Below are 17,457 nucleotides of genomic sequence, written 5' to 3' on the forward strand. Positions count from 1 at the left end.
GTATGACATTAACACCCATCTTGAGAAATTGAAAATGTTTCATGTGCCTCATTTCTATTCCAGCATCCCCATTCCCCTTACCTATTGGCGTTATCATGCATGCTTATTAGTAGAATCACGTAGTGAAGCTCTATATATTTGGTGGCTAGTTCAAGTGAATTAGCCTACATAGTGCCATGTGAATTTGTCTTCACCAAAAGAATTAGTTGAGATGATAATATTAATTGAGCTAATGTGTGTTAGTATTCTAGGGAAGGAAAGGAGGTATCAATATTGGAATGTAGTTTCACTTAATATCAACCATAACAAAAACAAGTTGTGGGTAATAAAGCCAAATTCACATTCTGGCAGTTGCTCAGGAACAAAATTTGATAATTTGGTCATGATGACTTCTCTCTCATTAACTAAGTTCAATAGGTTAGGTTCAGTGGAAGCTGTTCTAGTTGTGAGGTAATGCTTTTTACTTTTTACGTAGCAGAGGAAAACAGACTTGCAGAGAAAAGTTTCAAATTTTAAAATTTTGTAATCCAGTAACTATCCTTTAATTCTCTTTTCTACTTTTTATATTCTGAAACACCTTTGATCCCATCAAAACCAGTCAAAAAAGCAGTATCCAAAAGATCCAGAAATGTGAGAAGAGATAATAGAGTGAGTTAATAAAGGGTGCAAATCTGACCCTTATTCTTTTTATTTAATCTTAGTTTGGAGAATACATTTAGCAGCATTCAAGAAATTCATGATAATGAGTATCTATGTAATTAATTAGTACTCTTTTTTAATGGATAAAATAGCGTGTATATAATAATGTTAAAATATGTGTTTCGTGTTTTCTTGTATTCTATTATTGTAACCTGTGCTTGCAATCTTGTAAATAAAAACCCATTAGCTTGAATTTTAATACAGGTCTTCACATGTCCAAGTTTAGATCTGACTCAAAGAATCATTACCAGCAAGGCCATTGTATATGATATTGTAAATTGTCACTGCAGCCTTTCACAATAGTGTGAATGGTATCCCCCATATTGTGCAAACCTGATGGCCTTGGCTACCAATGGCTTGTGGAACCCAAACCAAGTCCACATTGTGTTTGCATCCACATGAAACTAATTTTCTTTTTTTTCCTTTTTCTTTAATTAAAATCAGAGCAACGAAAATAATTTGCCCTAAATTCTATGGAAACTAAAAGTTGACAACTTATGTAGCCATTTCTATGGTCTTTATATAGTGATAGTGTTTACCTCTGTGATATTACTCTGTAGTTTTCACAAAAACTCATTTTTGCACCTGTTCAGTCTTTATCCTTGAAACATATTAATTTGAGATTTTTTTTGAGTGTATGTGTATATATGTGTATACACAGACACACACACACATACATGACACTGAGAAAGGATTAAGACATCCTATAGTTTGGTCTTTGGTTTTGGAATTCTTTTTTTTTTGTGAGGAAGACCAGCCCTGAGCTAACATCTGATGCCAATCCTCTTCTTTTTTGCTGAGGAAGACTGGCCCTGGGCTAACATCTGTGCCCATCTTCCTGTACTTTATATGGGACACCGCCACAGCATGGTTTAACAAGCGGTGTGTCGGTGCACGCCTGGGATCCGAACCAGCGAACCCCCGGGCCACCACAGTGGAGCGCGCACACTTAACCGCTTGCGCCACCAGGCCGGCCCCTCGAATTCTTTTTACCTGTATAATTCTGTTTTCCATCTTCATCAGATTTTCAGGTTTCCTGAAAATTTTGAAGACCATGTGGAATTATATGTTGTTTTAATAGGTCATGTCATTTCTCTAATGTTGTGGCTCTGAGCTTAGTGGTATAATATCAATCAAATTGTATGATAAAGGTCTATTTGAGAATAGAAACATATATACATGGATTTTTGTTGCAAGTTTGTAACCCATCTATATCAGTTTTCTGCTGCAGTAAACAAACAAAAACCCTCAAAACTTAGTGGCTTAAATTTATTTCTCCTAATTCTTTAGGCTGTCTTGACAGTTCTTTTGGTCTTTGTCAGCTTGGCTGGAGCTGGATAGCCTAATCTGGTGGTTGGCATATCAGTTGGTCTTAGGAGACCTCGCTTATATGTCTTGCAGTTGGTGCAGGGTCAGCTGGGGTGATGATCACATTTCTCTCATCATCTAGCAGATTAGCCTTTGCTCCTACACATGGTCATAGTTGCAGGGTTCCATAGAGCAGAAAGAGGGCAGTCCCCAGTGCACAAGGCTCTGGTTGTGTTTGCTAATGTCCCATTGGCCAAAGGAAGTCACATGGCCAAACCCAGATTCACTTCTTGATGATAGGAGTGGCACAGTCACATTGCTCAAAAATGAGCTTACATGTTTAGAAGAATTTTTGGCTGTTTGCAATCTTCCTAGTTCTTCTACCATCTCTGTTTTGTTCAAGTATTCATTTGTCCTATGTCTTTGATGTTAGGGAAGCAAAAAGACAAGTAACACAGGAATATATGAGATTTCTGTCTTAAATATTTCTGTCAAAGAATAAATGACAGTTCTGTCTTATTACTCAGTATGTAATTAGCACGCACTCTGAACCCTGTAGTAAGATCTGTGAGAATATGAAAACTGGAGCAATTGTCTTCTAATCCCTCTTTCCCATCCCCCAAACTCTAAATCTTGTTTTTTTATTTTATTCTGGTTATAAGTCGTTTATATCAAATAACCTATGTTAGGTGTTAACTTATGATTAAATGGCTAATATATTAATAGTGAACATTTAATTAATCTGATCTGTTAGCGTTGCCTCTCTGCAGAATGAGGGGAGAAAACTAAAATTTGTTGAATTCCTGCTGGGGTCATTCACTGTGCTAGGCCACTAAAGACGATTTGATATGCCATCTTTGAACCATTGCCTGCCTTTGTATTAAATTTTCATTTTGACCAATTGTACCTGTCACATCCTCCTTGAATGCTTATGAACTAATCTATACAAAATATTATTATGGAAGGTACCAGATGCTCTAATTGAGAAAGGAGCCTTTTTTCTTTGTTGTACAAATTTTAAAATGAATAAAACTTTCATTCTTATTTTAGTTGAAGTTATATGGATGTTTTTGAAATAAAATATTGATTAAATGTCATTACTTACTCTATTTTGATTTGCAAGGATATGCCAGATGTGATGGGGTATGGCTCCCCCATGTGGCATACTTAGTTATGTTAGATGTTTAGATTGCCTGTGTAAGAAGGTGGTGAGCTAGCTTTGGTTTTTAAAATAAGAGACTCTCCTCTTTCCTCTTTCACTCCCCCCAAAAAACTCAGCAGAATTGAACCAACAGCCTCTTCTGCCCTCACCCCCTTAATTTTTGGCTCTAACAACTATCCTATTTTTGCATTTTCTTCAGATGGATGCTGATATTTAGCTAGAAATGTCTATAATATCTTCTGTATTTATTATGGATCACTATTAAAGTACTCTGTGGAACTTTTAATACCTTGGGATGTTGATAGGTATACTAAAACAGTTGTAAGAAAAACAGGTTTTGAAGTCGAAAGAGTTTGTGTAATGCTGGGCCAAATAAGTTATGTTTATTTACTGTCCACTTATCAGAAACTTGAATAGCCAATGTGTGTGGTGAACCTCCCAAACAGGAAGAGTTTTCCAAACCTATTGGATTTTAGAGAGTCTTCTCTTCAGGGCCTGACGTATCAGGGAACACATTTTGGGGAAACAGCAAGTTGTTTCAAATGAGTCATTCTTCATGGTTTTTTGACTTGCTTATTACTATATTTGCTTCTTCCCTTGTTGCAGCAATTTTTATAAGTAAAATAAGAGAAAGCAGTATTAAGTCTTATAGGTTTATTTTTGGCAATGTATTTCCTGTCAGGAAGGCTACTTTTTTCTTTTTGTAGCAAGCCGACCTCAGAATCATAAGGTTTTTTTTGTTTGTTTTTAAAGATTACTGTACATGTAGAATGAACAGAATTTTATTTTAAACATAATTTAATTACAGGCTGTCCTGTGGCTTAGCGGTTAAGTGCGCGTGCTCCGCTGCTGGCGGCCTGGGTTTGGATCCCAGGCGCCCACCGATGCACCGCTTCTCCAGCCATGCTGAGGCCACATCCCACATGCAGCAGCTGGAAAGATGTGCAACTATGACGTACAACTATCTACTGGGGCTTTGAGGAAAAAAATAAATAAATAAAATTATTAAAAAAACAAACAAACATAATTTAATTAAATAGTTCATTTCCCATTAACCAAAACTTCTGAGATTTTGTTACTGACACTTACTGGCAGTGGGTTAAAGAAGTCTCCTATTTCTTGCTTTTTTCTTTCCCTTTGTAAAATTCACGGAAAATATATGAGGGGAAAAGTGGAAATGCAGTCATGATACTAGTGGGTTTTTTGTGGGGTAGAGGGACTGTGGGGAGGAGATTTAGATTAAAAATGTTACATCTGTTCTAAGACGTGCTATTTAAATATAAGCTTTTGCAAATGTATAAAAAAGTATCATTTCTATCTTTTATTGTGTTATTTTTTGAGCGGGCTATACCTAAATTGGGAGGAACAATATGTGTATTCTTTTGTAACTCTGCATTTCTTTTAGGAAGCATATAGGATATGTTTTAAAGCAGTGACATGTTTTGATATTTTCAGGTTAATTTTTTAACTGCATTAGAAAACTGACGGTTTGATTAATGTTTACTGAAGTGAATGGCAGCAGATACAGTAATCTCATGTCCAGTATCATCAGGATGTGTGCTTTTCCAGATAAAACTACATGCTTTTATTATCTAGAAAAATCATTTAAGTACCAAGATTTTAGTGAAGATGTCCTTTTTACTGAGCACATGCAATGTAATTTAGCTCTTTGTTTTCCGTGTAGGTTTGTCACTGTTATGTTGTAATATTGATGTCCTAGGGGAGCCGCAGCTGTGCTTGCCTCTTGCCCCTCCTCTTCCTTCCAAATCTGTAGGATTTTTTTTTTTTGGTTAGGAAGATTAGCCCTGAGCTAACATCCGATGCCAGTCCTTCTCTTTTTGCTGAGGACGATTGGCCCTGAGCTACCATCCGTGCCCATATTCCTCTACTTTATGTGGGACGCCGCCACAGCATGGCTTGAGAAGCGGTGCGTCGCACCTGGGATCTGAACCTGCGAACCCCGGGCCATTGCAGTGGAGCATGCGCACTTAACCGCTATGCCACCGGGCCAGCCCCTCTGTAGGTTTTTTTTAATCCTTTGTGGTTTTAGAGATTAGTTAGAATTAGGCCTAATGTAGAAACATATATGTAAGAAGAGTACCCTTGTATGAGTCATGGTCTTTGTAGCATTTATTTGGCTATTTAGAGATTCTTTCAGCCCTTACCTGTTTCCTCCACCCACCCCACTGCCCTTGAGTTGTAATTGTTGGATAGATGATTTTAGGAGAATTGAAGCTTTTTTTCTTATGATATTATGATTTACTTTTATTCCATGTAATAGGGAAAACTGGATATTTGCTATGTAGTATTTGCAGTAAAATAGGTATCACCTAAATCAAGAAGTATTTACTGTTTTTTGTGAAAAGTATATGGATTATATTCTTGTATTTTGTTTTTACAGCTTAAGTGCTGTGTATATATTTCATCAAGAGGTATATACTTTTTGAATTTGAATATATTGGTATGTGTAATTTGCTGGTTCCAACTGATTTAATATATGTTTGAAGTATTGAGTTATTAAAATAGAAACTTGTTAAATGCTGTATAATTGAAAGTTATATTACAATGTATTTTAAAATTCAAATTACTTGCACAAAGATATTTTGATGACTTCAGTTGAATTTTTAAAATTTAATTTTAAATTTAAATATATTTGTATCTTATTGGAGTATCAGAATATTGTCTTTAATATTTGGAGAATAAATGTTTTTGAAGAAAATTGCTGTTTTGTTTTAAACATGATAGCTAAGTATACATAGTTTTTATAAAGACCATACTTTCCAGTAGAATTTACCTGTGGTTTTAATAGTGGACAAACAGGATGTCCTTTACAGTTTCAGTACATTTTGGTAAAGAGGGAAAGAGACTTGTACTTTTATTATTGCAAATTATGTGTGTATGTGAATTTTACTTATAAAATATATGTATTTTGCATTTTGCGATGAGGTGACAAGAACTAACTATAAATATCCAAATACGATATTTAAGATTATAATCCAAGTAGAGTCTGTATTACTTTACTCTTTAAAATTCAGCTTCTTCCAAATATCCTTTGAAATTTTTATGAATTTTAATAGGAACATACTTTAAAAAAATCATCAAAAGATATAGCTTCTTTTTAGGTAGTCTCAAAATAGACATTGGAGAGAGGAAGAAAAATCAAGTTTGTTCTAATTTATTTAATCTGTTATGTTAAAGTTTTTAATATTTACGTCTGTACTAGTTTAGACGTTTCACTTTATTTTATTTTTAAACAAAGAATAACACTTGCAAACTTGGAAATTAATGTGAAGGTGTAATTTGAATGAAATAAGATGGTTTGGTCAGTAATGTTCTCTTCAATCAATAAAATAATCATTCTAAGCTAAAATAGCAACAGCTGGTTAAATCAAAGTTAGTCAAGTACTTAAGTTGTAAGATAAAACATCATTTGTCTTTAGTATTAGCACCCAAGAAGCTTTACCCATTTTTTCTCTTACTAAATGCTGCATGTTTTTGCTTAACATTTGAACAAATTTTACTCTGAGGGCTGAATGTTAAATTTGTTAATAATTCTGGTTTTCTGATTATTAATTGTATTTATCCTTCTTCTCTATAGTTTAATAATGTTATATAAGAGTTTTGGTTTTTTGTTTTTTGTAGAATGGAAATAGTTATTGCATGGCAACTGCTAGGTAGAATTCAAAAAACTATTTCAATTATTTGAGAAATGAATAATTTCATGTATAGTATGACTTGTTTTTACCAACTAGATAAATTGACTATTAAAATTTCAGACTTATATTTCCTCATAGAAGATTGTCTCTAACTCCTAAATCTCTTCTAACATTCACATCAGAGAGCATTCTTTCTTTATTGGTGTATCTTTTGTATGCATGTATTTAATTCTTGTATATACTCTCTTGGAAAAAAGTCCAGTGGACTATCCATCCATTTGACTTTTGCTTTAAAAGTATGTTCAAAGTACCCATTTCTTTGAGAGCACTCATAAATTGAGTTGTGCTTAGTATTTTAGAAGAATTCTCTCACTGAAAAGTCCTCTCTGTCCAAATTATTTAGTTGACCATTGAGTCACTACCCAAATTATTCAACTGATCATTGTTGATATTGTGATGTAGTAGAATGAACCAGCTGGGTGGTAAGGACTTATTTGATTTTGGCTTTGTTAGAACTAGTTAATGATTTAGATGAGTTAGCAGAATTAAACAAGATAAGGAAATTTGAGGCACATAAAATTTACTTATTTGTATGAAGTGGAAATATTACCTTCCAAATATGACTTTTTTTTTTTTTTTTTTTTTTTTTTTGGTGAGGAAGATCAGCCCTGAGCTAACATCTGTTGCCAATCCTCCTCTTTTTGCCGAGGAAGGTTGGCCCTGGGCTAACATCTCTGCCCATCTTCATCTACTTTATATGTGGGATGCCTGCCACAGCATGGCTTGATAAGCGGTGCATAGGTCCACACCCGGGATCCGAACCTGCAAACCCTCAGCTGCTGAAGCAGAGAGCGCAAACTTAACCACTACACCACCTGGCTGGCCCCCCAAATGTGACTTTTGAAAGTCAAATGAAATATTTCAAAGCACTTGGAAAATTTGTTTTACAGTATAAGTTGTTTGATTTCACTGAATGGCCATGAGGTCTCTTGAAACTCATATGATCATTTGTAAACCCAAAACTGAAGCCACAAACTAAGAATCACCTAATAGAATTGATGTGTTATGTCTATTCTGGTAAATTTGTTAAATTTCAAATTGATATCCATTATCTTTGTTAGACTGCATTACAGAAATGCATACTGATGACTAATTTTCCTATTATGGTGCTGTTAGTTTATCTAAACAGCTAGAGCCTACTAAAGACTTGTAGAATCAGATTTTAACTTTTAGCCTCTCAGTATAGGAGATGCTAGGAACTTTTGGGAGATAGAAAAAAAAAAATGAGACCTTGAGTACAAAATGGGGACACGGAACCTCAATTGATTTTTTTTTTTTTTTTTGGTAACTTGGGGATTGGAGGAATGTGTATGGTTCTGAGAAGTAAATTTGTGACACTTCCTGAAAACTTCCACTTGGCAATCTGGTAAATAAACTTATTAAGGAATTAATGTATCATTGTTATACTGCTTTGCTGATTATGATAAAAAATAAAATTCTCTAATGTCTTAGTCAAATTATTCTATTATGGTAGAATTTTATTGTCATGTTTTTGGAACTCTATGGGTGAGGGCTTAGGTACTTTGGTACATAATACTATCTGTACCAGCTGTGATTGTGGGGGTTCAACTTGTGATGTGAACATCTTTTAACCATCCAGGTTTCAAGTTTAAAACTGGGATAGACCCAGGCAAACTGTGACAATGTGATCTCCCTAAATTTAGTGGCCACAAAGGCTAATCCACAGAAAAAGATAATTAGGATTTGATTTAAAGTTTATGAAAGGAACTTGTTTTGCTTAAAAAAGACTCTTGTTTACTAGTGTTAGTATATGAAAAGGCGTAGGTTTCTTTGCAGGATTTAAATGTACTTGTGAAAATTCAGGTACCACTGATTCTTGAGGTGTAGGCTGTTTTATTTTGGTTGACATTTGAATGAATACCCATTTGCTAGCACTATGCAGGTGGCTTTATATAACTAATAAATTTTCTTCAGCAATCTGAGGTAAATCATTCCAGTTAAGGAAACTAAAACTCAAGGGATTTAAGCGATTTCTAAAGGTCACATAGCTGGTAGATAGCAAAGGTAGATTTGGGACCCAGGACTCCTGGTTCTCAATCTCTAGTAGTTTTTCATCAGAGTTAATCATAGGAATGTAAACTGAATCCTAATTAATATGGTAAGATCTAGAAGGGAAGATCATGCCTGCTGGTCTTTTAGACATACAAACCACTGGTGGTGGTTAAATGTAATGTTTACAGAGGGTCTGCTTTTGAAAATTCTGATGAACAGATATGAACCATTTAAGAAAATGTAGATATATGAACTTTTGAATGTAATTTCAGTGGCATTATAGATCAAATAATGAACTCCTATATTATTAGCAGAAGTTATAGTCAGTGTCTAGAATTATGCTGTTTGTCTCAACGCTGTTTTCATAAGCAGTGTGTAGGAATAGCTAGAGAAGGTAAAATAGCTTGATTTAGTGCAGATGATGTTTTTTTAATGCCTTATTTTTTTACTGTTTGTAAAAACTTTTTTGTTTTGTTTTGCTTGCCTCATGTTATGTTCCAATATTCTCAGACAACATAATTTAGTGTTATGCAATGATAGCAAGCATTATCTTATATATAACTTTTAATTAAATCCATATCTTTCAGGTAAAAAGAACATATTCTCACGGTACTTACAGAGCTGGCCCAATGCGACAGATCAGCTTGGTGGGAGCAGTTGATGAAGAAGTGGGAGATTACTTCCCTGAGTTCCTTGACATGTTGGAAGATTCACCATTTTTAAAAGTAAGAGAAAACAATAACAAGCATCTAAATTGTGGGTGTTACTTTCATGCTACATGTGACACAAATCATGGCTCTTTCAGAATTATAAAAATTTTGATTTCATTTGAATTGGAGGGAAGGAAAGGAAGAGATGAGAAACTAAAAGTAATTCTTGTGTCGGGTGTGTGTGTGACTTCTCAGGTACTAATTATAATGACAAAGCTAAGTGGTAGACCAGAAAATAACACTTGCCTGTTGCTGCCACTTTAGGAAATTAAGTTCCATCTGTTTGTCAGCTTTTTATAAACTGAGTACTAGAAGATTTAAGAAGTACAGGAAGGATGCTTACTAAATTTAAGTGTTTAGGACAAGGGAATGGCAGTTTGGCATTGTGGAAAACTGGCCTGGGAGACTGTACATCTGTATTTCAACCTGGGCTACACCTAGCTGGGTTGGGCAAACCATATAAACTTGCTGGACTTTAGTTTCCTCATCCATAAAATAAGGCATTTTGGACTGTGTAGCTTTAAGGCCCCTTTAAATTCTTTACGTAGTTTCTAGCCAGATTATTTTTTTTCCCCAACAGTCTGCATTCCAGAAAATATTTCTTCCTGTGGGCCTCTTGAGGCTATCCCATTGAGAGAGAAATCTCTGAGCTATGTAATTAGGTTAATTATTTAATCAATAATTTAAAGGTCAGAATGTGACAAGATCAGTTTATCTCCAATATTTGCCACATAACCTGTTGAACATCTCTTCTTTCTTTTTACTTCTGCTTGTGCAATTTTTTAATCTATATGTGTATATACATCTTTTTCTTCCTTTTTTTTTACTCCATTCTATTCTCCTTTCATTTCCTTTTTTTGTGTGTATGAGGAAGATCAGCCCTGAGCTAACATCTGATGCCAATCCTCCTCTTTTTGCCAAGGAATATTGGCCCAGGGCTAACATCCGTGCCCATCTTCCTCTCCTTTATATGGAATGCCGCCACAGCATGGCTTGACAAGCAGTGCATCTGTGTGCACCTGGGATCCAAACCTGTGAACTCTGGGCCAGCAAAGCGGAGCGCGCGCACTTAACTGCTACACCACCAGGCCGGCCCCTCATTTCCTTTTTTATTCCTTTTAAACCTTTTCTATTTCTCCCAATGACATCATGGAATTTGGTTGTATTTATTTTGAGTGGTATTTTAAAAATACCATTATTTAAATATTTGTTTCAAATTTTAATTTTAATTTTAAAGGAAATGAGCTAAATGCATTCTTTCTGGAGAAATTTAATTTGACAATCCTCCCCTTTTGGAAAAGGGGGTATGGGGTTAATGTTTCTTTTTAAATACCATCTCGCCATTCCATCAGCAAGGGCCCTTAGTCATTTCTCTTTCTCTGTCTCTTTTCTTCTCAAAGATTTTGATCTCTGCTTTTAGACCAGTGATGTCTTCAAGAAACTACTAAACAGAAATAAATTTTGATTTTGGTTTGGTTTTTCTTTTTGTTTTGTTAGGTTTTGTTTATAACTGATCAAAGAGGTATCCATTTTTTTTGAGGTTTCTATTTTTTTAAACTAAATTAATTGTTCATTTTATAGATTCTCGTGGAGAACACTTGCTTATTTGGCCAACTTATTAACATCATGTGACTCATATATTTGGTAGAAGGAAGAATAACAAATGATGAATACAGTGAATCATATCTCTGGCAGGGTTGGTGGGAGGGAGCCATCCGAGAATAATTATTCTCTTGGTGTGTTTGAAATAGAATTTTTTGAAGGAAAATGTATGAATATATAGGAATATAGTCAATATAGGTATGTATTTCAAATGTATAAGTATAAAGGTATATATGAATGTTTGTCTAGGGGGCAGTATTCTTAAATGTATATTTGAAGATACATTTTGAAAACAATTGATTTCTATGTATTTGCCTCTAGTGTACACTGCCATGGGGGACACTATCTAGTCTAAAATTAGAGAGTCGAAAAGATAGTGATGATGGTCCCATTATGTGGGTACGCCCAGGAGAACAAATGATCCCTGTGGCTGATATGCCAAAGTCACCTTTCAAAAGGAAAAGGTATGTTGGATACAAATTTTTGTTGCCAGGAATGGGTGTTTATATATTGGTGTGTGTGTGTGTGTGTGTGTGTGTGTGTGTGTGTGTGTGTGTGTTGAAAATTAGAGGAAGAAGGAGGGGAAACTTAAGAGCATCATTGGAATGTAAATTCAAAAATGGCTACACATGCTGATATAATTTTTTATAAAATATCAAATATAAATAAGACATGAGAAATGTAGGCAAATGACAATAAATTGTAATTAGGAATGGAAAAAATGTCATTCACAACAGACATTATAAACTATTTTGGAATAAATTTAATAAGAAATATTAAGAACCCATATTAAGAAAACTAAAACATGGAGGATATAAAATAAGATCTAAACAAATGGAAAACCCTACTGTGTTCTGGTTTGGAAAAAATGATAGTCCTTTGAAATTTTTAGCATTCCAATTAGACTTACACTTTCAGCACTGGATAAAATGATTTTAAAGTTCATAAGGAAGAATAAATAAAGTCAGCAAATAGCCAAGAAAATATGAAAGAGATAAGTGAGGGGGATCTTGTGTTACTATATATTAAAAATGACTATAAAGCTCAAAAAGATCATTGAAATAGGATAGAGTACACATGGCCAGCATGACCAATGCTGGCCAAATTGGCAGTTTGTCTGAAAGAAAACAAAGCCATAGCCCTTATCTCATACAAGAAGTAAGTTATAGATTTAAACATAATAGATAAAAAATAAAAATATTAGAATAAAAATTTTAAGCCTAGGAGAGACCTTCCTAGTAAGCAAGATAAAAAAATGGCGATACTATTTGCAGGAGAGAAGACATCAACAGCGAAGTTCAAAACTATGATGGATTGGACTAAAACATTTGTAACATGTGACAAAGTTAATATACAAGGAGCATTCCCTAATTGACAAGGAAAATGTAAAACAACCCAATAGAAAAATAGGACTCAGGGAGTCAGGTGTATATTAAAAGAATTATGAGGTATTATTAGTACCCATTACATGGCAAAAATTATTAATAGAGCAATAATATTACAGCCTGGTAGGTATGTGAGGAAACAGAGTCATTTATATATTGCTGCTGTAATCATTTTGTGAAAGTAATCTAGCAATAGCTTATAAAGTTTAATATATATATATTCTTTGATCCAGCACCCCTGCTTTTGGGAATCTGTCCCAAGAAATAAAAACACTAAAGGTAAATGTTTAAGAATGTTAACTGCAGCATTATTTGTAGTGAGAAAAAGGTTTAAAATGGTCTGAATGCCCATAAACAGGGGAATGGTTGAGGATGTTTTGGTACATTGCCATTAAAGAATATGGTGAAATAGTTAAAATAAATGAATTATGTATGTCTGTTGATCTGGAAGATATCCATGACACTTGAAAAGAGCAAAACGTAGAGTAATATGTCCAGGATGATTCTATTTTTATGAAAAGAAATTTAGAAAACATATGTATAAGTGTATATTTATGTGAGCACAGGAAAGTGTGGAAGAATGTATACTAGGTTAACATTGGTGGGAATGGAGTGGGTGATGCTGGGGGAGATAATACCCTTTTTTAGATGCCTAAAGATGGTTTCACTCTTTACAGTGATTATTAATCAAAAAAGAAAAAAAATAGGGAAAAATGGTCATTGTGTAAACTGTAGGTTGCACGAGGGTGGGAACTATGTTGTAGGTGTTGCTAATATGTCTCTAGCACCTAAACAGAGTGCCTGGTCCTTAATAAATATTTATTACTTGAATGAAATCTTTACCAGTTAATTTATAAATTAGTAGTAAATGGTAAAATTGATGTGTTTCTCAGTGGTTCTTAGATTTATAAATCATTTTGAGAATCTGAAAGCCTCTCCCCAGAACAATACAGATATACACAAACTTTTACATTTAAGAGAGTTCACTAGCCCCTTGAGGAACTTGCCTGTACCTCAGGGATTACGATCCGTGATATATGTGATGATTTCACATCACATTGTAGTCTGACCAACTCATAACAACACTGCCCCAGGCACTGTGCTAAATGCTTTATATGAAGTCTTAATTCATTAGAATGTGGTGTTAATGTGACCAGACTTGTGGGCTTGAAAGCCTATTAGCTTTCCACAAGAGGCAGCACTATCTAACTTTCTGTAGAACCTTAACCTATAGAACATTAATCACAAAGAGCAAAAGAGTATGTGATAGCATCATCACTGTGTGTGTGTAAGTGTGTAATAAGACTGTAATGCAGGAGTGCACAAAGAGCAGTAAGTAGTAGAGATTGAGGGTGGGAAGTTAGAGAACTAATAAGAGTGACCCTAGGGGATAGACAAGGATGAGAGGAGAAAATTATCAGGGCAATCCTGATTTATCTCTGAAAGCAACAGGAAAACCATACAGGAAGATAAATGAGTTGAGGACTCCCATGGAGTCATTCTCACCCTTTTCCCCTTCTACAGCAAAATTGGAGAAGGTTTCTGCAATGAGTGAGGCTAAGTAGTCAGCAGTTCCAGTATGCATATGGATTCTAGAAAGGTGAGCAGTGGAGGAGAGGGCCAGTGGGAGATGGCTGTCTTCCAAGATGGAGCTAAGGTTTTCCTTTGTACCTCCAATAAACCATGCATGTTTCGTGGAAACACATTGCCTGGTGTTTTCTTGCTATTTATTTTTTTGTCTTTCTCTGTCTAGATTATAAACTCCCACAAGAGTAGGGAACTTGTGTGTCTTATTCACTAGCTCCAGTGCCTAGATAGTACCTGGCATATAGTAGGTTTTCTGTAAATATTAAATTAATGCATTTTAAAAAGTTACCTGTTTGTTCCAGATATATACCTTGTGTTAGCCATGTGACCTGAGTTGGGGGCGTGGTTCCACACATTAGACCCAAACCTCAAGGTAGATTTTACGTACAGGGAAACCTGGGTAAACCACACCATCTGTAATTTAGTTTTTTTATCCAAGTATATATTGCCTTGCAAATGCCACTTTTGTGAAGGGTGTGTTAGAAAAAGGAGGGGATTATATATGTGTTTTGTTTATACTTGTTCATTTTAAAAATAGAACTTGGTTTGGGAGCAGGTGATTTAAAATTTCCTTTCGTCTGAATTATGTGATTAATAAATGCTTGATGGCAGTTAAGCCTCAGTATATCAATACAAATGTTTGAAGGCAATTAAGCCTTAATACATAAGCCTGCCCCTCTCTCCCTCCCTCTCTCTCTCCCCTCCCCCTCTCTCTCTCTACACATACATATACATATGTATGTGCGTGTGTGTATTTTTTTTAAACAGGACTACCAATGAAATAAAAAACCTGCAGTACCTACCTCGAACTAGTGAGCCCCGTGAGATGCTCTTTGAAGACAGGACAAGAGCCCATGCAGATCATATAGGACAAGGTTTTGAACGACAGACTACAGCTGCTGTTGGAGTGTTGAAGGCTGTGCACTGTGGAGAATGGTATATATTAACTACTGCTATTGTCATGAAAGGTTTTCTTTTTTTTTTTCTTTTTTGTGACGAGATCAGCCCTGAGCTAACATCTGCCAATACTCCTCTCTCTTTTTTTTTTTTTTTTTTTTGCTGAGGAAGACTGGCCCTGGCTAACATCCGTGCCCATCTTCCTCCACTTTATATGGGACGCCGCCACAGCATGGCTTGCCAAGCAGTGCGTCGGTGCCCACCCGGGATCCGAACCAGCGAGCCCCGGGCCACCGCAGCAGAGCACGTGCACTTAACTGCTTGTGCCATGGGCTGGCCCCCATGAACGGTTTTCTTGGCTTCTAAAGTTTTTCTTGGGAAGTTTCTCAGTAATTCTTTGTGTGGGAAAAAAGTTTCATTTTCCCATGTATTTGGATGTCCTAATCATAATAATTACACTAAAAAAGATTTTCAGTTGCTACAACCTAGTTTTTGTCTTTTGGGTTTGACTGAAATAATTTCATTTTCTAAATGACTAGAGGTGAAAACAACTGTCATATCTGAGGTAAAAGAAAAACTAAGGTTCAGTTGGTGCTTACTGTATGCCCATTTACACATGTTCATTTAATTTTCTCAACTACTCTTAAGCCCATATTTATCACACAAAGAAACTGAGGCTCAGGGCTGTCAAATAATGTTATCATAGTTATACAGTTAATAAGTGGTAGAGCTGAGTCTGATTTCAGATAGTCTGACTCCAGACTCCTATGTTTTCTCTTATACTGTTCTACCTTACTGCTCCCTTTCTAAGTCTACTAAGAAAGACTTTTTTTACCTTACTCTATTAATTTTTTCCAGCTTTGCTTCCACATTTCACTTTGAATCTTTTGATAGATTAAAAAATGGATAATTGTCTTTAATATACTTAAGGTGTCATCCCGTATACATTAAGAAATTTTCCGGGGCCAGCCCCGTGGCTTAGCGGTTAAGTGCGCGCGCTCAGCTACTGGCGGCCCGGGTTCGGATCCCGGGCGCGCACCAACGCATGGCTTCTCCGGCCATGCTGAGGCCGTGTCCCACATACAGCAACTAGAAGGATGTGCAACTATGACGTACAACTATCTACTGGGGCTTTGGGGAAAAAAAAAAAGGAGGAGGATTGGCAATAGATGTTAGCTCAGAGCCGGTCTTCCTCAGCAAAAAGAGGGGGATTAGTACTGATGTTAGCTCAGGGCTGATTTTCCTCACAAAAAAAAAAAAGAAATTTTCCATTTATTAAATTGAAAAACCACATATAACAAAGCTATATTTATACTGTAAGTTAAATTTGCTCTTACTGTAAGATAAATATACTGTAAGATAAATTAGGCTTTTGTTTTCAAATTGAGTATTTGGGTATGGAATTTAAGTTGGAATATGCTATTTTGCTTATTAAAGCAGTTGAATTATAATTTTTATTTATTTATTTTTTCCCCCAAAGCCCCAGTAGATAGTTGTATGTCATAGCTGCACATCCTTCTAGTTGCTGTATGTGGGACGTGGCCTCAGCATGGCCAGAGAAGCGGTGCGTTGGTGCGCGCCCAGGATCCGAACCCGGGCTGCCAGCAGCGGAGCGCGCGCACTTCACCACCAAGCCACGGGGCCAGCCCTAAAGCAGTAGAATTAGATACTAAATATACAAGAAATTTTTCTAAGTAAAAAGAAACTTTAATTCTAAAAATATAAAATGTCAATATTGCATAGTTTTCTAAGATTTTATGAAAAATATAACCTGTGTTTTCTACATGAGGAAATTTTATTTTCAAGGGCTGCTAATACAGGATTGACCCTTTGTTCAAAAGGGAAAATTTACAGTAATATTTTATAAATTAATACTGAGTGGGAAGGCCAGTGTAAACTGACCTTCTTTCTTAACATAAATGAAACTTTATCAGTTTCAGGTATACAAAGTAGCTAGTGCTACTGAACTAACCCTAAGAGGTCCTTAGGAAAACAATATTAATGTTTGTAATTCAGTAAAATTTATAATTCAATTGTTAGTTAAATGTTAACTTTCAAATATCTCTGGTTGTTCTCATATAGTTTCTGTGCTCTTCCTGTAATCTAGTTATCATATTAATTTTGTCAGAGTAAAGGCAAATATATCTCTGGAAATCATAAACTTCTGTTTTAAATTAATGAGGTTTTTCTTGAATGTTAGGTATAAAGGATTTAAGAGTGGCATCAAGATTTACTTAAGGTGAAAACTGATTTAGAGGTAGTGTTCAGTAAAGTTAGCCACAGTTGTATACTTTAGCCACTCTGTTAGCCACTCTGTATACTCAGAGATGAATATTTCCACTTCATGGCCTTAGCACTTTGTTTAATCTCTTCTAGGT

At 35.4% G+C, this 17,457-nt stretch overlaps 1 protein-coding gene across 1 annotated transcript in view; it reads left to right on the top strand.

Moving 5' to 3' along the window:
• RSBN1L (round spermatid basic protein 1 like) overlaps nt 1-17,457 on the top strand; it is an 85,308-nt gene that overhangs the window by 56,809 nt on the left and 11,042 nt on the right. Inside the window, exons 4-6 of the mRNA XM_058524101.1 lie at nt 9,486-9,623; nt 11,532-11,674; nt 14,951-15,118. Coding sequence (XP_058380084.1) covers nt 9,486-9,623; nt 11,532-11,674; nt 14,951-15,118 — 449 coding nt within the window. The remainder of the gene's footprint in view (nt 1-9,485; nt 9,624-11,531; nt 11,675-14,950; nt 15,119-17,457) is intronic.

The sequence above is a fragment of the Diceros bicornis genome, chromosome 3 (assembly GCF_020826845.1).
Source record: "Diceros bicornis minor isolate mBicDic1 chromosome 3, mDicBic1.mat.cur, whole genome shotgun sequence".
NCBI lineage: Eukaryota > Metazoa > Chordata > Mammalia > Perissodactyla > Rhinocerotidae > Diceros > Diceros bicornis.